Raw genomic sequence first — 14579 nt, 5'->3', positions numbered from 1 at the left:
GCTACAAAGTATATTATGGGGCTAAAGAAACTAGGAAAACATCCCATCCTATAGCAGAGTTGCATGTAATTTGACATTAAGAATCAGTACAGCTCAAATCAAAGACACTGGAGAAGAACCAAGAACAGTTCATAAAGAAAGGCGATGTGATGATGTCTGTATTTATCCTGTTTTAAGTCTAAATGCCTTACCATGTCACCCTGATAGGAAATAAATAACACTTCCCTCCCATTTTGGAAGCTGTTTGCTAAGGTGCAAAGTAAATTTGCCAATTGGAGAGACTGATCCCACCATTTGTTTGTTTATTTCATTAATAGATTCAGCAGCAAATTTGACATTTTAATAGAAAAAAAGGAAAATCACCTAATAAATTCTATTTATTTTATACATGAGGAAACAAAGTCCAATAGAAATAAAATAACTTGCCTGATATCGTGTTAGGCAATGATAAAATTAGAACTAGAACCTAGATTTTCTGACTTTTCTCTGGGGACTATATAGGAAGCTTTTTCTGCTATACCACTTGGTCTCAAAGAGCAAGTTTGTTCCTAAGGGACACCTTGTTCTCTGAAAATCATTACCTGCTTGCTACACTTGTCCTGGAGTATGAAAAGGGGCAAAAATCTGAAATTGTGCCTTCTAAATATTTAAGCAGCAAAAGAAATGCTAAACAAGAATTCAGAGAAATTCACACAAACTGTTTCAGAAGGAGGCAAGGAAAACCAGGAAAATGATATTCAATACAAGGGTGACACAATAAAGGACAAGAGAAGTGGAAGAGATTAGAACTCAAATCAATGTAATGATTAGCCTTACTTCCAGAGGACAGATGACGGCTAGCTCTTTCTTTTTGATAGAGAAGTATTGGATTAAAAATGAGAAATGAGGCATGTTCTCTCAGACATAATCAATGTGTCAGGTTTTTGAATTTTTTGTTTTTCCTGCTAACTTTCTAGGAAGAATTCTTCTGGCATGGTGAAGGTTGTTATTGGAGAGAAACAATAATATGCAAATTAAGCTTCATCAAAACATTGAATAGAGCATGTTTTTCATGAGGCTAAACCTAGGGGTAGGCTACAACTTCTAAAAATGAATAAAATGTGTTTTCCATATTATGCTTCCTCTAAGATCTCATGATAGTTAAGATTGTAGCCTGGTTCTCCAAGGTTTTGCCTGTAGAGCTTGGGCAGGTCTTTCCAAACTAGAAATGATCATATTATCATAAGTGATTATAAAAATAGAGCCCGAAGGTACTGAAGAGACCATTTAGTTCAATCTCCTTTTAACAGATGAGAAAAGTGAGGTATGGGGTTGCTTGTTTAGTGACACTGGCAGTACATGTCTTCAGAGGCAGGACCTGAACCGTAAGCAAGGCTTGAGTAAAGACTCTATGCTGGACCGAATGGCATTTGGGGGATCAACGTAATTGCAAAGGGTTTGAGGCATGATAAATTTTTTTCTTTTATTTTTTATTTATTTTTTCTAATTTTCTAACTGCGGTTATTTTTTTATTTTTTAATTTAGAATATTTTTCCATGGTTCCATGATTCATGATTCCCACCTCCACCGCCACCCCCACATTTTCTTCCCCTCTCCTGAAGCTGACAAACAGTTCCACTGGGTTATATATGTATCACTGTTCAAAACCTATTTCCATATTATTCATATTTGCAACAGAGTGATCTTTTAACATCAAAATCCTAATCATATGCCCATTGAGTCACATGATCGATCATATGTTTTTCTTCTGCATTTCTGTTTCCACAGTTCTTTCTCCGGATGTGGATAGTGTTCTTTCTCCTAAGTTCCTTTGGATTTCCCTATTTCATTGCATTGCTGCTAGTAGAAAAGTCTATTATATTCAATTGTGCCAGAGTGTATATCCGTCTCTGTGTACAATGTTCTCCTGGTTCTGCTCCTTTTGCTCTGTATCAGTTCCTGGAGGTCTTTCCAGTTCACATGGAATTCCTCCAGTTTATTATTCCTTTCAGTACAATAGTATTCCATCATCATCATATACCACAATTCATTCAGACATTCCCTAATCAATGGACAACCCCTCATTTTCCAATTTTTTACCACCACAAAGAACGTGGCTATAAATATTTATGTATAAGTATTTTTCCTCATTATATGATAAATTTTTTCAATAATCTGTGATCATTTACTAAGATATGAATAATTTGCCATCCAAGTCTCTTGAGGTCACATTCCCACTGATGAAAGCAAAATCTGAAAGTATTAATGTATTCATTCTTTGCCGTCATTCCTTAGTACTTTATCTTCATTGAGTTGAATTTAGTTTGATTTTGGCAACAGTTGAACCTTTAAGACTTTTTCCCTTTGCTATTACAATGAGGATAGTAAGTTTACCTTTTAATTTGTACTTCTGTACATATAGACCATCAGCACAGTGAAAATACCACAGTTCTTCCATTTTGTATTTCTTCTTCCTCTTACCAAATTGTCTCAGAAACTAGTCACTGAAGAAAATCCTTTGTACAAATAATGTAACCTAAAGTTTAAATATTTAGAAGCGTCCATCTAATTTTTTGGTGGGAACTTTATTTGAATCCCAATCTCTAAGAAACAAAGTTGTACATTTCATTTTTTGCTTCTCTCTAAAGTTCCATTGTTCCTGAGGCTGTTTTTAATCTGCCCTATATCTTATTTGATCACTAGGGATTCTTGATAAGCTTTTATATGTATTTAGATAAATTTATATTGATTATATATTTGCATAAATTATATTTTTACATAAATAGTAAGACAAGACAGTGTACAAAAGACTTAAGCACACATTGTGTATTTCCCACTAGAATCTTGATTCATGTGAAAATTCAAACGGCATCAGTTTATTTGTAGAAACGCTAAGCCCAGCTTCCCAGCTGGCTAGGTGAGAGCTTTGTTCCTGAGCTAAGGAGTTCACTTGGCAGGTACAATAACGGCATTATACTGGAGGAATGGGAGGAGAGCTTAGAAGCACAAGTACAGATTTTCATGCATTCCTGGCATTACCTCAAAGGTCAGAAAAGACTGACTTGTGATCACAGAATTTGACTTTAAGAGTGCTTGCTTTCTGAGAGAACATCCTTCAAGAAAAATTAAGAAAATGGAGTGCTTCAGTACATTTCTAAAGGCACATGATTTAGCAATGAGGATGCTTCCCTCTGACAGACTTGGTTCACTGGTACTTTTTAACAGGTTAGCTTTCTTCTCTTCTCAGTACCAATGGGAAAGTTATATAACAGACTGAGCAAACAGCTCCTGGCTTGTACTCTTGGCATCATTACCAGACTAATAAACTCCACTGTTAAGCCTTGTGCACACCCAATTCCTCTCCTAATAACCTCTCACAAATCCTTCTTCTAGAAGAACCATTTTCTCCATTTTCTCCTAAACTGTCACATATAAGAAACTTACTTTAATGTCTAAATTTGCATGAATTAAATAAATAATTGCCTTCACCTATTTGAAGGGCTGTCATTTGTAAGAGGATTTAGATTTTTTCTGTTTTGTCCTCAAGGGGAAGAAGTAGAAATACTGGGTAGAAGGGGCAGAGGCAGTCTTAGGCTTGATATAATTAAAAAAAAACTTTCATTAATATTTAAAATTTTCCCAAAATAGAGTGGGATGACTTTTATAGAAGTGTGCACCTCCAAAGAAGGTCTTCCATCAAAGGCCAGACAACCACTTAGATGTATTTTTAGAAGTAGGTTGGACTCCATAGTCACTGAGATCCCTTGCAAACTTGAAATTCTGTGAAATCTGGGCAGATTTTTATAGATAGGGTTATAGATTTTGTTCTTCTTTATCACTCTGTGGCTGATTGGTAGTGGTATACAGATGAAAAAACATAAATAGAGAGACTATATGACTTTTCTGGCTCCACACAGAAAACCCAGAATTAAGTAGATCTATGATTTAGAAGACTGCCTCTTATTCAGAGAGTCATCGTAGAGAGTAGAACATCAATTTAATGTTGCTTCAGACCCCCAAAGAAATGACTGTATACCTGGGTATTTTAAAAGACCATGCATTGGCAGTAACCCTTTGTGTTAGCAAAAGCCTAGTATTATCTGTACGTTTTCTTATGCATTTGAAAAATGTTCCATTTGATCACATTTGTTCCCTTGGAAACCTGAGGGGAAAGGCTCTTGATAGGCCATGTGAACAAGTGGAAATTATGAAGATTAAGTGCATGAAAGATAAAAAAGATGACATTTGGTGCATGTTCCATGGTGTGCATCACACCCACAGAGGGAAGGCGGGAATTGTTTCCTTCTTATCTCTATATTCTCAGTGCCTAGCTTGGTGTCTGACATACAGAAAATGTTTACTTAGTTAATGCCTGATAATGGGTTGATCAAAAAGAAACATTTTGTTTGTCTAAACTAATTTTCTTTATTATAACTTTTACTTTATGTCTTTGTAACAACTCGAAGACAGAAGGGGAAGGGCTAAGCAAAGAGGGTTGGTTGAGTGACTTGCCCTGGGTTACATTGCTAGGAAGTGTCTGAGGCCAGATTCGAACTTAGCCAGCAGCTCTATCTGATGTGCTGCCTAAAATAGTCTTACTCTATATAAAGATAATAAATATGAATGATAAAGACATGAAGAAGATATGAACTGAAACAAAATGAAGTCTACAGAACTAGGAAAACAACAAACACAATAACTAAAATAATATCATTTGAAAGAACAACGGTAATAACAAGATAAAGCTGATTCTTGTGAAATTATAATGACCAAACTTGCCCACGAAAAGAGACATGAAAATGAAACCTCCCACCTTTCTTTGTGAGGTGGGGAGCGATGGATGTGGAAGGAATGCTGCATATAATGTTGTACAAGCATGCATGTCGGTTCATAGGGTTGTAGATTGAGATCTAGAAGGAACTTACTTAATACAGTTTTACAGATGAGGAACTGAGGTCCAGAAAGCTTATGTGACTTTTCCAAGGTTAGATTAATGTGGTTGAACTGTTTTGTTGTTATTGATGTTATAAGGTCTCTAATGGGAGAGAGAGGAAGTATATATTGGGATATGAAAGCATATTAATAAATACCAAATATTTTAATAAAATAAATATTAATTAGAAAAAAATCACAAAAATTAAGTTTAAATAACGTTTTTTATTTCACTATTTTTATTGAAAAATATGTGTAGAGAAAATGAAGCCATAATTCTACATTTGCTGACACATTTCAGGCTTGGTACCCTCAGGGCACTGAATTGGTTCGCCTTTCCTTATACAGTTAAACCTTTGATTCTTGAAAAAGTAAAAGCTCTGTGAACCTTCAAATTATATCTCCTTACATTGGTCCAGAATCCAAAGGACTAAGCTTGAAAAAATGAACAAGCTTTATATTGGCTTAATGTATTTCCCAAAGAAATCTTGAAAACTAGAGAGCCTAGGAAAACCACGTTGCACATAGTAAACACTTAATCAATGTTTGTTAAAGGGAAGAAATAAGAAATAAATACTTGAAGGAAGGAGGGAATCAGGATATTTTGTTCCCAGGGCTGCTCTGGCTGACAGAATTTTTCTTGTAATTCTTAGACCACTGATAGAATCTTGAGCAAGTTTATCTAAAAGGGAGCTCTTGTTCAAGTGGAAAACTTTACTAGTCTTAGGAAAATAAAGGTAAAATTGTCAGAATCAAGGATCTATAGCTGGGAGGAATTACAAAAAAAATCTCATTTAGCTTATTTCTTTGGCTGGTTATATAGGATTATAGATGTGGAGCAGAAAGGGGTCTTTAAGGTCATCTAGTCCAACTCTCTCTTTTCCAGATGATGAAATTGAAGCCTAGAGAAGTTGTGAGTGGCCCATGATCACCCAAGGAGTCTAGTAGCATAAGTGGAAACAAACATAAATCCTCTGACTTCAAATCTCCCACCTTCTCTGTAGCATCACATCTTGAATGTTCACAAAGCCAGACTGTTAGCTTGGGATTCTAGTCTCTGCTTTGTCACTTCCTTGCTATATGGCCTTGAACTTTCCTGACCCTCATTCCAATTATCTGTAAAATGTAGCAGAATGACTTGCAGAGTCCCCTCTAGCTGTAAATCTACAAATCTGCAACTCAAATAAAGTTGGGTCTATCAATTTAATTGGATAATGTGTTCCATAGCCTCTATAGTTAATACCAAAATAATACCCACACAGTAAAGAGAATGGGTTCTCTTAAAACTGCTGAATACCTTGAGCAAGGAAGGGTGGGGAATATTTCTCCTTGCCTCTACCTTCACACCCAGAGCCTTACAGATCGAGAATTGGATTCATAGAGTGAAGAAATAATTAATAGGTTCTCAGCAAGAGGAGACAACGGTGAGTGGCCTAGGATAAGAGTTGATATATTTATGACATATAAGCCTTATCTCATTTGATGTTAGAATCTAAAGTAAGCAGGAATCTCAGAGATCATACAACCCAGTTTCCTTATAGTTTAACCTGTTCATTTTATTTTGTTGTTGTTTTTTTTGTCTTTATTTCTTTTTTTTCCATTTAATAATTTTTATTTTTTAGAAAAGTTAACATGGTTACATGATTCATGCTCTTACTTTCCCCATCACCCCCTGATGTCCCTCCCCATAGCCGAAGCACATTTCCACTGGTTTTAACATGTGTCATTGATCTAGACCTATTTCCAAATTGTGGATATTCCAAATGATACGATTGGAGTGGTAGTTTCGAGTCTACATCCCCAATCATGTCCACCTCAACCCATGTGTTCAAGCAGTTGCTTTTCTTCTGTGTTTCCACTCCCATAGTTCTTCCTCTGAATATGGGTAGCTTTCTTTTCCATAAGTCCCTCAGAACTGTCCAGGGTCATTGCATTGCTGCTGGTACAGAAGTCCATTACATTCAATTTTACCATAGTATACCAGTCTTTGTGTACAATGTCCTTCTGGTTCTGCTCCTTTCGCTCTGCATCAACTCCTGGAGGTCTTTCCAGTTCACATGGAATTCCTCCAGTTTATTATTCCTTTGAGCATAATAGTATTCCATCACCAGCATATGCCACAATTTGTTAAGCCATTCCCCAATTGAAAGGCATACCCTCATTTTCCAGTTTTTTGCCACCACAAAAAAGCATGGCTATAAATATTTTTGTGCATGTCTGACTATCTATGATCTCTTTGGGGTACAAACCCAACAATGGTATGGCTGGATCAAAGGGCAGGCATTCTTTTATAGCCCTTTGAGCATAGTTCCAAATTGCCAGCCAGAATGATTGGATCAGTTCACAACTCCACCAGCAATGCATTAATGTCCCAATTTTGTCACATTCCCTCCAACATTCATTGCTCTCCCCTTCTCTCATTTTAGCCAATCTGCTAGGTGTGAGGTGATACCTCAGAGTTGTTTTAATTTGCATTTCTCTAATTATTAGAGATTTAGAGCACTTTCTCATGTGCTTAATGATAGTTTTGATTTCTTTATGTGAAAATTGCCTATTCATGTCCCTTGCCCATTTATCGATTGGGGAATGGCTTGATATTTTTATACAACTTATTTAACTCCTTGTATATTTGAGTAATTAAACTCCTGTCAGAGTTTTTTATTATAAAGATTTTTTCCCAATTTGTTGTTTCCCTTCTGATATTGGTTGCATTGTTTTTGTTTGTACAAAACCTTTTTAATTTAATATAATCAAAATTATTTATTTTACATTTGGTAATTTTCTCTAACTCTTGCTTGGTTTTAAAAAGCTTTCCTTTCACAGAGGTCTAACAGGTATACTATTCTGTGTTCACTTAATTTTTTTATGGTTTCCCTCTTTATATTCAAGTCATTCACCCATTCTAAATTTATCTTGGTGAAGGGTGTGAGATGTTCATCTAAACCTAATCTCTCCCATATTGTTTTCCAAATTTCCTAGCAGTTTTTGTCAAATAGTGAATTTTTGTCCCAAAAGTTGGGCTCTTTGGGTTTATCATACACTGTCTTGCTGATGTCACTTACCCCAAGCTTATTCCACTGATCCTCCTTTCTGTCTCTTAGCTAGTACCATACCATTTTGATGACTGCTGCTTTATAGTATAGTTTAATATCTGGTACTGCTAGGCCCCCTTCCTTCACATTTTTTTCATTATTTCCTTTGATATTCTTGATCTTTTGTTATTCCAAATGAACTTTGTTATAGTTTTTTCTAATTTAGTGAAAAAGTTTTTTGATAGTTTGATAGGTATGGCGCTAGGTAAATTAATTTGGGTAGAATGGTCATTTTTATTATGTTAGCTCATCCTACCCATGAGCAATCAATGTTTTTCCAACTGTTTAGATCTAGTTTTATTTGTTTGGAAAGTGTTTTGTAGTTGTTTTCATATAATTGCTGTGTTTGTTTTGGTAGATAGATTCCTAAGTATTTTATATTGTCTAGGGTGATTTTAAATGGTGTTTCTCTTTCTACCTCTTGCTGCTGTGATGTGTTGGAAATATATAGAAATGCTGATGATTTATGTGCATTTATTTTGTATCCTGAAACTTTACTAAAATTGATGATTATTTCTACAAGCTTCTTAGTTGATTCTCTAGGATTTTTTAAGTAGACCATCATATCATCTGCAAAGAGTGAGAGCTTAGTCTCCTCGTTGCCTATTTTAATACCTTCTTTTTCTTTTTCTTCTCTAATTGCTACTGCTAGTGTTCCTAGTACAATGTTAAATAATAGAGGTGATAATTGGCATCCTTGTTTCACTCTTGATCTTATTGGAAAGGCTTCTAATTTATCCCCATTGCATATGATGCTTGTTGATGGTTTTAGGTATATACTGTTTATTATTTTTAGGAAAGGACCTTCTATTCCTATACTTTCCAGTGTTTTCAATAGGAATGGATGTTGTATTTTGTCAAAGGCTTTTTCAGCATCTTTTGAGACAATCATGTGATTTTTGTTTGCTAGATTGTTGATATGGTCAATTATGTGGATGGTTTTCCTAATGCTGAACCATCCTTGCATTCCTGGTATAAATTCCACCTGCTGATGGTGGATAATCCTCTTGATCACTTGCTGGAGTCTCTTTGCTAGTATTCTATTTAAGATTTTTTGCATCTATGTTCATTAGGGAGATTGGTCTATAGTTTTCTTTCTCTGTTTTTGGTCTAATTGGCTTTGGAATCAGTACCATATTTGTGTCATAAAAGGCATTTAATAGGACTCCTTCTTTACTTATCATATCAAATAATTTGTATAGTATTGGGATTAGTTGTTCTTTAAATGTTTGATAGAATTCACTTTTGAATCCATCAGGCCCTGGTGATTTTTTTCTTAGGGAATACTTTGATGGCTTGTTCAATTTTTTTTTCTGATATGGGATTATTTAGGTATTCTATTTCTTCTGCTGTTAATCTAGGCAATTTATATTTTTGTAAATATTCATCCATATCACCTAGATTGCTATATTTATTGCCATATAATTGGACAAAATAGTTTTTAATGATTGCCTTAATTTCCTCTTCATTGGAGGTGAGGTCTCCTTTTTCATCTTTGATATTGTCAATTTGTTTTTTCTTTCCTTTTTTTTTATTAGATTGACCAGTACTTTGTCTATTTTATTGGTTTTCTCAAAATTCCAGCTTCTAGTCTTATTTATTAATTCAATAGTTCTTTTACTTTCAATTTTATTAATTTCTCCCTTGGTTTTTAGTATTTCTAATTTAGTTTTCATCTGGGGATTTTTAATTTGCTCGCTTTCAAGTTTTTTAAGTTGCATGCCCAATTCATTAATCTCTGTCCTCCCTAATTTGTTAATATTTGCACTCTAGGATATAAATTTCCCCCTGTGTACTACCTTAGCTGTATCCCACAGAGTTTGGTAAGATGTCTCATCATTGTCATTCTCTTCAATGAAACTGTTGATTGTTTCTACGATTTCTTCTTTGACTAACTGGTATTGGAGAATCATATTTTTTAATTTCCAATTAGTTTTTGATTTGCCTGTCTAGGTGCCCTTACTAATTATTATTTTTATTGCATTATGATCTGCGAAAGTTACATTTATTATTTCTGCTCTTTCGCATTTGTTTGTGATGTTTCTATTCCCTATTACACGGTCAATCTTTGTGAATGTACCATGTGCAACTGAAAAGATGGTGTATTCCTTTTTGTCCCTATTTATTTTTCTCCACATATCTATTAAATCTAATTTTTCTAGGATTTCATTCACCTCTCTTACCTCTTTCTTATTGATTTTTTGGTTTAATTTATCTTGATCTGAAAGAGTAATATTTAAATCTCCCACTAGTATGATTTTACTATCTATTTCCTTCTTGAACTCTGCCAGTTTCTCCTTTAGGAATTTCAATGTTATGCCATTTGGTGCATACATATTGAGCACTGTTATTTCCTCATTGTTTATACTGCCTTTAATCAGGATATAATTATCTTCCCTATCTTTTTTAATCATATTTATTTTTACTTTGGCTTTGTCAGAAATCATAATCACCAGTCCTGCCTTCTTTTTCTCATTTGAAGACCAAAAGATTTTGCTCAAGCCCTTTACCTTAAACCTGTGTATGTCCACCCCCCCCTCATATGAGTTTCTTATAGACAACATAAGGTAGGATTTTGGTTTCTAATCCACTCTGCTATTTGCTTCCTTTTTATGGTAGAGTTCATCCCATTCACATTCAGAGTTATAATTATCAGTTGTGTATTCCCCAACATTTTGGTATCCTCTCCTAATTCTACCCCTTCTTCTTATGCTATTTCCTTTTAAACCACTGGTTTGTTTTAGACCAGTCCCCCTTGTCCCCTCCCTTGATTAACTTCCCTTTCCACCCCCTCCCTTGTTATTCCCCTCTTTTTTATTTTTAAGGTCTAATAAATTCCCTCCCCCTTCTTCTCCCCTCCCTTTTTTGGCCTCCCCACTCCCCTGCTCCCCTTGGTTAATCCCTTCTGACTTTCTCAGTAGGGTTAGATAGAGTTTTATATCCCAGTGGATATAGCTACTCTTCCCTCTCAGGGTTAATTCCACTGAGGGTAAGGTTTAAATATTACCTCTTAATGCTCTCTTCCTCTCCTTCTTATAATAGTATTCATCCCCTCTCCTTACCATGCCCTCTTTGTATTTAATAGAATATCCTGTTTTTCTTATTCATTCAAGTTTCTCTTGGTGTCCTCTACTATTTGCCCCCCTCTTTCCCACCCTGATATCATTTTAGACGATATAGTACTCCTACCTCTCCCTATGAATAATTCTTCTAATTAATATGATAATAAAAACTATGATAGTGATTAGAGTTCACTACAGAGAATTACACATAACATTTCTCCACATAGGAATACAAATAATTAGATCTCATTGAAGCCGTTAAAGAGGCAAATTTAAAAAATAAGAGTTTTCTTTCTTTCCCCTCTGTTTCTTATTTACCTTTTCATGTTTCTCTTGATTTCTGTGTTTAGATATCGAACTTTCCATTTAGTCCTGGTCTTTTCTGTGCAAATACTTGGAAATCTTCTATCTTGTTGAATGCCCATATTTTCCCCTGGAAGTATATAGTCAGTTTTGATGTGTAGGTGATCCTTGCTTGTAGACCCAGTTCTCTTGCCTTTCTGAATATCATATTCCAAGCCTTGCGGTCTTTTAGCATGGAGGCTGTCAGATCCTGTGTGATCCTGATTGGTGCTCCTTGATATCTGAATTGTCTCTTTCTGGCTTTTTGTAAAATTTTTTCTTTTACTTGGAAGCTCTTGAATTTGGCTATTATATTCCTGGGGGTTGTCTTTTCAGGGTCTAGTGTAGAGGGTGATCTATGGATCCTTTCAATGTCTATATTGCCTTCTTGTTGTAGAACTTCAGGGCAATTTTGCTGTATAATTTCTTTTAGTATGGAATCCAAATTTCTATTAATTTCTGCTTTTTCAGGAAGACCAATGATTCTCAGATTGTCTCTTCTAGACTTGTTTTCTTTGTCTTTCAGTTTCTCATTGAGATATTTCATGTTTCCTTCTATTTTATCAGTCTTTTGACTTTGTTTTATTTGTTCTTGCTGTCTTGAGAGATCATTAGCTTCTAATTGCTCAATTCTAGCCTTTAGAGACTGGTTTTCGGCTATAATCATTTGGTTTTCGGCTATAATCTTTTGGTTTTCCTTTTCAATCTGGTCATTTCTGGTCTTTAATTTACTTGCCTTACTTTCCAATTGCAAAATTCTGCCTTTTAAACTGTTATTTTCTTGACTGATTTCCTTTTGAGCTATTTCCCATTTCTCTAGCCAAATCTTTTCCATCTTTCTCGTCATCTCAGATTTGAACTCTTCAAGAGCTTGTGACCAGTTTTCATTATTTTGGGAAGGTTTGGATGTGATTGCTTGTTTGTTCTCCTCTTCTGTTTGCTCTGTTGTCTGGATTTTCTCTGTGTAAAAGTTGTCGAGTGTTAAAGATTTCTTCTTGTTTATCTTTCTCTTCTGGTGTTCCTGATTTTGACTTGCCATTTTTAGCCCAGCACCTTCTCAGCTTTATCCTCACACTCAGGGTCTGTCTGGGCTCTTTAGGCTCCTGAGGTCTCAGGTCTTGTTGTTCTCGAGGTCAAGCCTCCTGGTGGTCCCCCTTGCTTGATCATATGCTGGAAGCTCCTTTAACAGTCTCAGGGTGCTGCTTCCACAGTCATGCCCCCTTCTGCACTGGTTCCCCACTCAAGGTTTCCGAGCCTTCGCCCTTGCCTGAGTCCACGCCTTCATGCGTGCCTGCACTCAAGGTCTGTGTTCAAAGTCTGGGCATTCTTTAGCCTATTGGGGTCTTAAGTCTTGCTGCTCTCAGAAGCAGGCCCTGGAGCTGCCAATGACTTAGGGGGTGCCCCAAACTTGCTCTAATTCTTTTGAGCTGGCTTTGGCACTGTAGGTGGTGTGGGGGGAGATGGGGTTCCTCAGCTCGCGATTTAGTGAGAGCTGTTTCACCCCTTTATATCAAGGAAATGCCCCAAACCCACATACCTTCAATGCTGTGCCCTGTTGGGGGGGTCCCTTCATTCATCTGGATTTGTTTTTATGTCCCCTTGAGGAGTCCTATATATTTTGGTTAGGAGAGGTTAAGCAGCTGCTTTTTACTCTGCCGCCATCTTAACCAGGAAGTTAACCTGGTCTTTTTACAGATAATAAGTCTGATATTCACAGAGACACAGGGATTGAATTCGAAACCAGGTCCTCTGATACTAGATTCAATTCATTTCAATTCAAAAAATGCTTATCAAATGCAATACTATTATGAAATGATACTATTATGTGAAAAGTGCCAAGTGCTGGAAATATAAAGAGGAAAAAATAAAATCACCTCTCAAGGAGTTAATGAAGACCGCATCATGTACTCAAGTTAATTAATTCTAACAGGGCTATGATATTAAATGTTTAACAAACAGCTCTCCAAAAAAAGTATGCCAATGCTTTTAGATTTATTATTATCAATGGTTTTTATTAATTATTATGCATTATTAATATTTTCTCCATCACTTTCTTAAGCCTAGACAATCAACAAGACAATAAATCAAGCCCTGATTTGTAGTATTTTCTACTTTCTATGATAATGAAATTAAATCTACCTTGTCCATCTTTAGATTTAATCTCCAAAAGTGAAAACATCTCCATTTAACTCACAATTTGGGTGGTCTGTAACCTATGTGTGCTAGAGTAACAAATAAGAATTTACTAACTGCCTCATGAGCAGGCCTAAGAAAAGCATATGTTGTGATTGGACACATAAACTAAGAGGAGGCCACAGGAAGTTTTCGCAAAAAAGGCCCCTTTCAAAAGAGACCTCAGTCAGCTGGGCTCTCTCTTCTGGTTTGTGAAAAGGACCTGAAGGACCTCTTTTGGTTCATGACTGGACTTGGAGGAGGTGTGGAGCTGGTGAGGCTGTTCCAGATGTCTACCTGAGATAAGCCAGATACACTGGACAGGGAAGAGAATCAATATGCTCCCAGAGATTGCCACAGCCGTGGGGTTTCTTTCCAACTTGTTGAGGACCCAGGGCTGTGTAAGCAAACAGAGGCTACAAGTTTTCAGTAGGGCCCTCCAAGAGGCACTCACAGAACACTATAAATACTACTGGTTCCCAGAAAAGCCATTGAAAGGTTCAGGCTACCGCTGTATCCTAATCAACCATGTGATGGACTCCATCATCAGCAAGGTAGCCAGGAAGATTGGACTTAGCCTGCCTCAGCTGTACCACCTGCTGCCCAGTGCATTGATCCTTTGGGGGAACCCCTATGAAGTATCCTACCGAATTAGGGAAGATGGATCAATTTGTGTCCTCTACAAGGTATGGCTCACTCCATCTTCTTAGGGACTTCTTGCTCCATGACCTACATCCAGTGGACAAGGTGTACATAAAGAACTTACAGCGCACTGGAGGAACTCACGCTTCCTGGGAAGGTCCATTTCAAGTATTGTTAACCACTCCAATAGCTATAAAAATTGGAGAAAAGGACTCTTGGATTCATTGCTCACATGTAAAGAGAGTACCTTCTATTGAAATTGATTGACTGTATCCTGTCACATGCATTGGAGATAAGTCCATAGACAAGCAAATATTTTTTTGGAAACATATTATATTTTTCCTCAATTTTTATTTTA

The 14579-nt window shown here is 36.2% G+C and overlaps 1 protein-coding gene across 1 annotated transcript; it reads left to right on the top strand.

Annotated features, from left to right (window-relative positions):
* Positions 1 to 13917: 13917 nt before the first annotated feature.
* Positions 13918 to 14289, top strand: LOC123239155 (protein BTG2-like). The gene has a single exon (XM_044666424.1). It carries the CDS (start codon positions 13918 to 13920, stop codon positions 14287 to 14289), a length of 372 nt encoding a protein of 123 aa, XP_044522359.1.
* The last annotated feature ends 290 nt before the right edge of the window (positions 14290 to 14579 follow it).

This window comes from Gracilinanus agilis, chromosome 3 (genome assembly GCF_016433145.1).
Source record: "Gracilinanus agilis isolate LMUSP501 chromosome 3, AgileGrace, whole genome shotgun sequence".
NCBI lineage: Eukaryota > Metazoa > Chordata > Mammalia > Didelphimorphia > Didelphidae > Gracilinanus > Gracilinanus agilis.
Note: the sequence above shows the minus strand (reverse complement) of the source record. Positions and strands in the feature narration are given on the sequence as shown.

What these genes read in the sequence shown, in the direction of transcription:
- LOC123239155 (XM_044666424.1), top strand. Translation starts at nt 13,918, where the DNA reads ATGCTCCCAGAGATTGCCACAGCCGTGGGGTTTCTTTCCAACTTGTTG.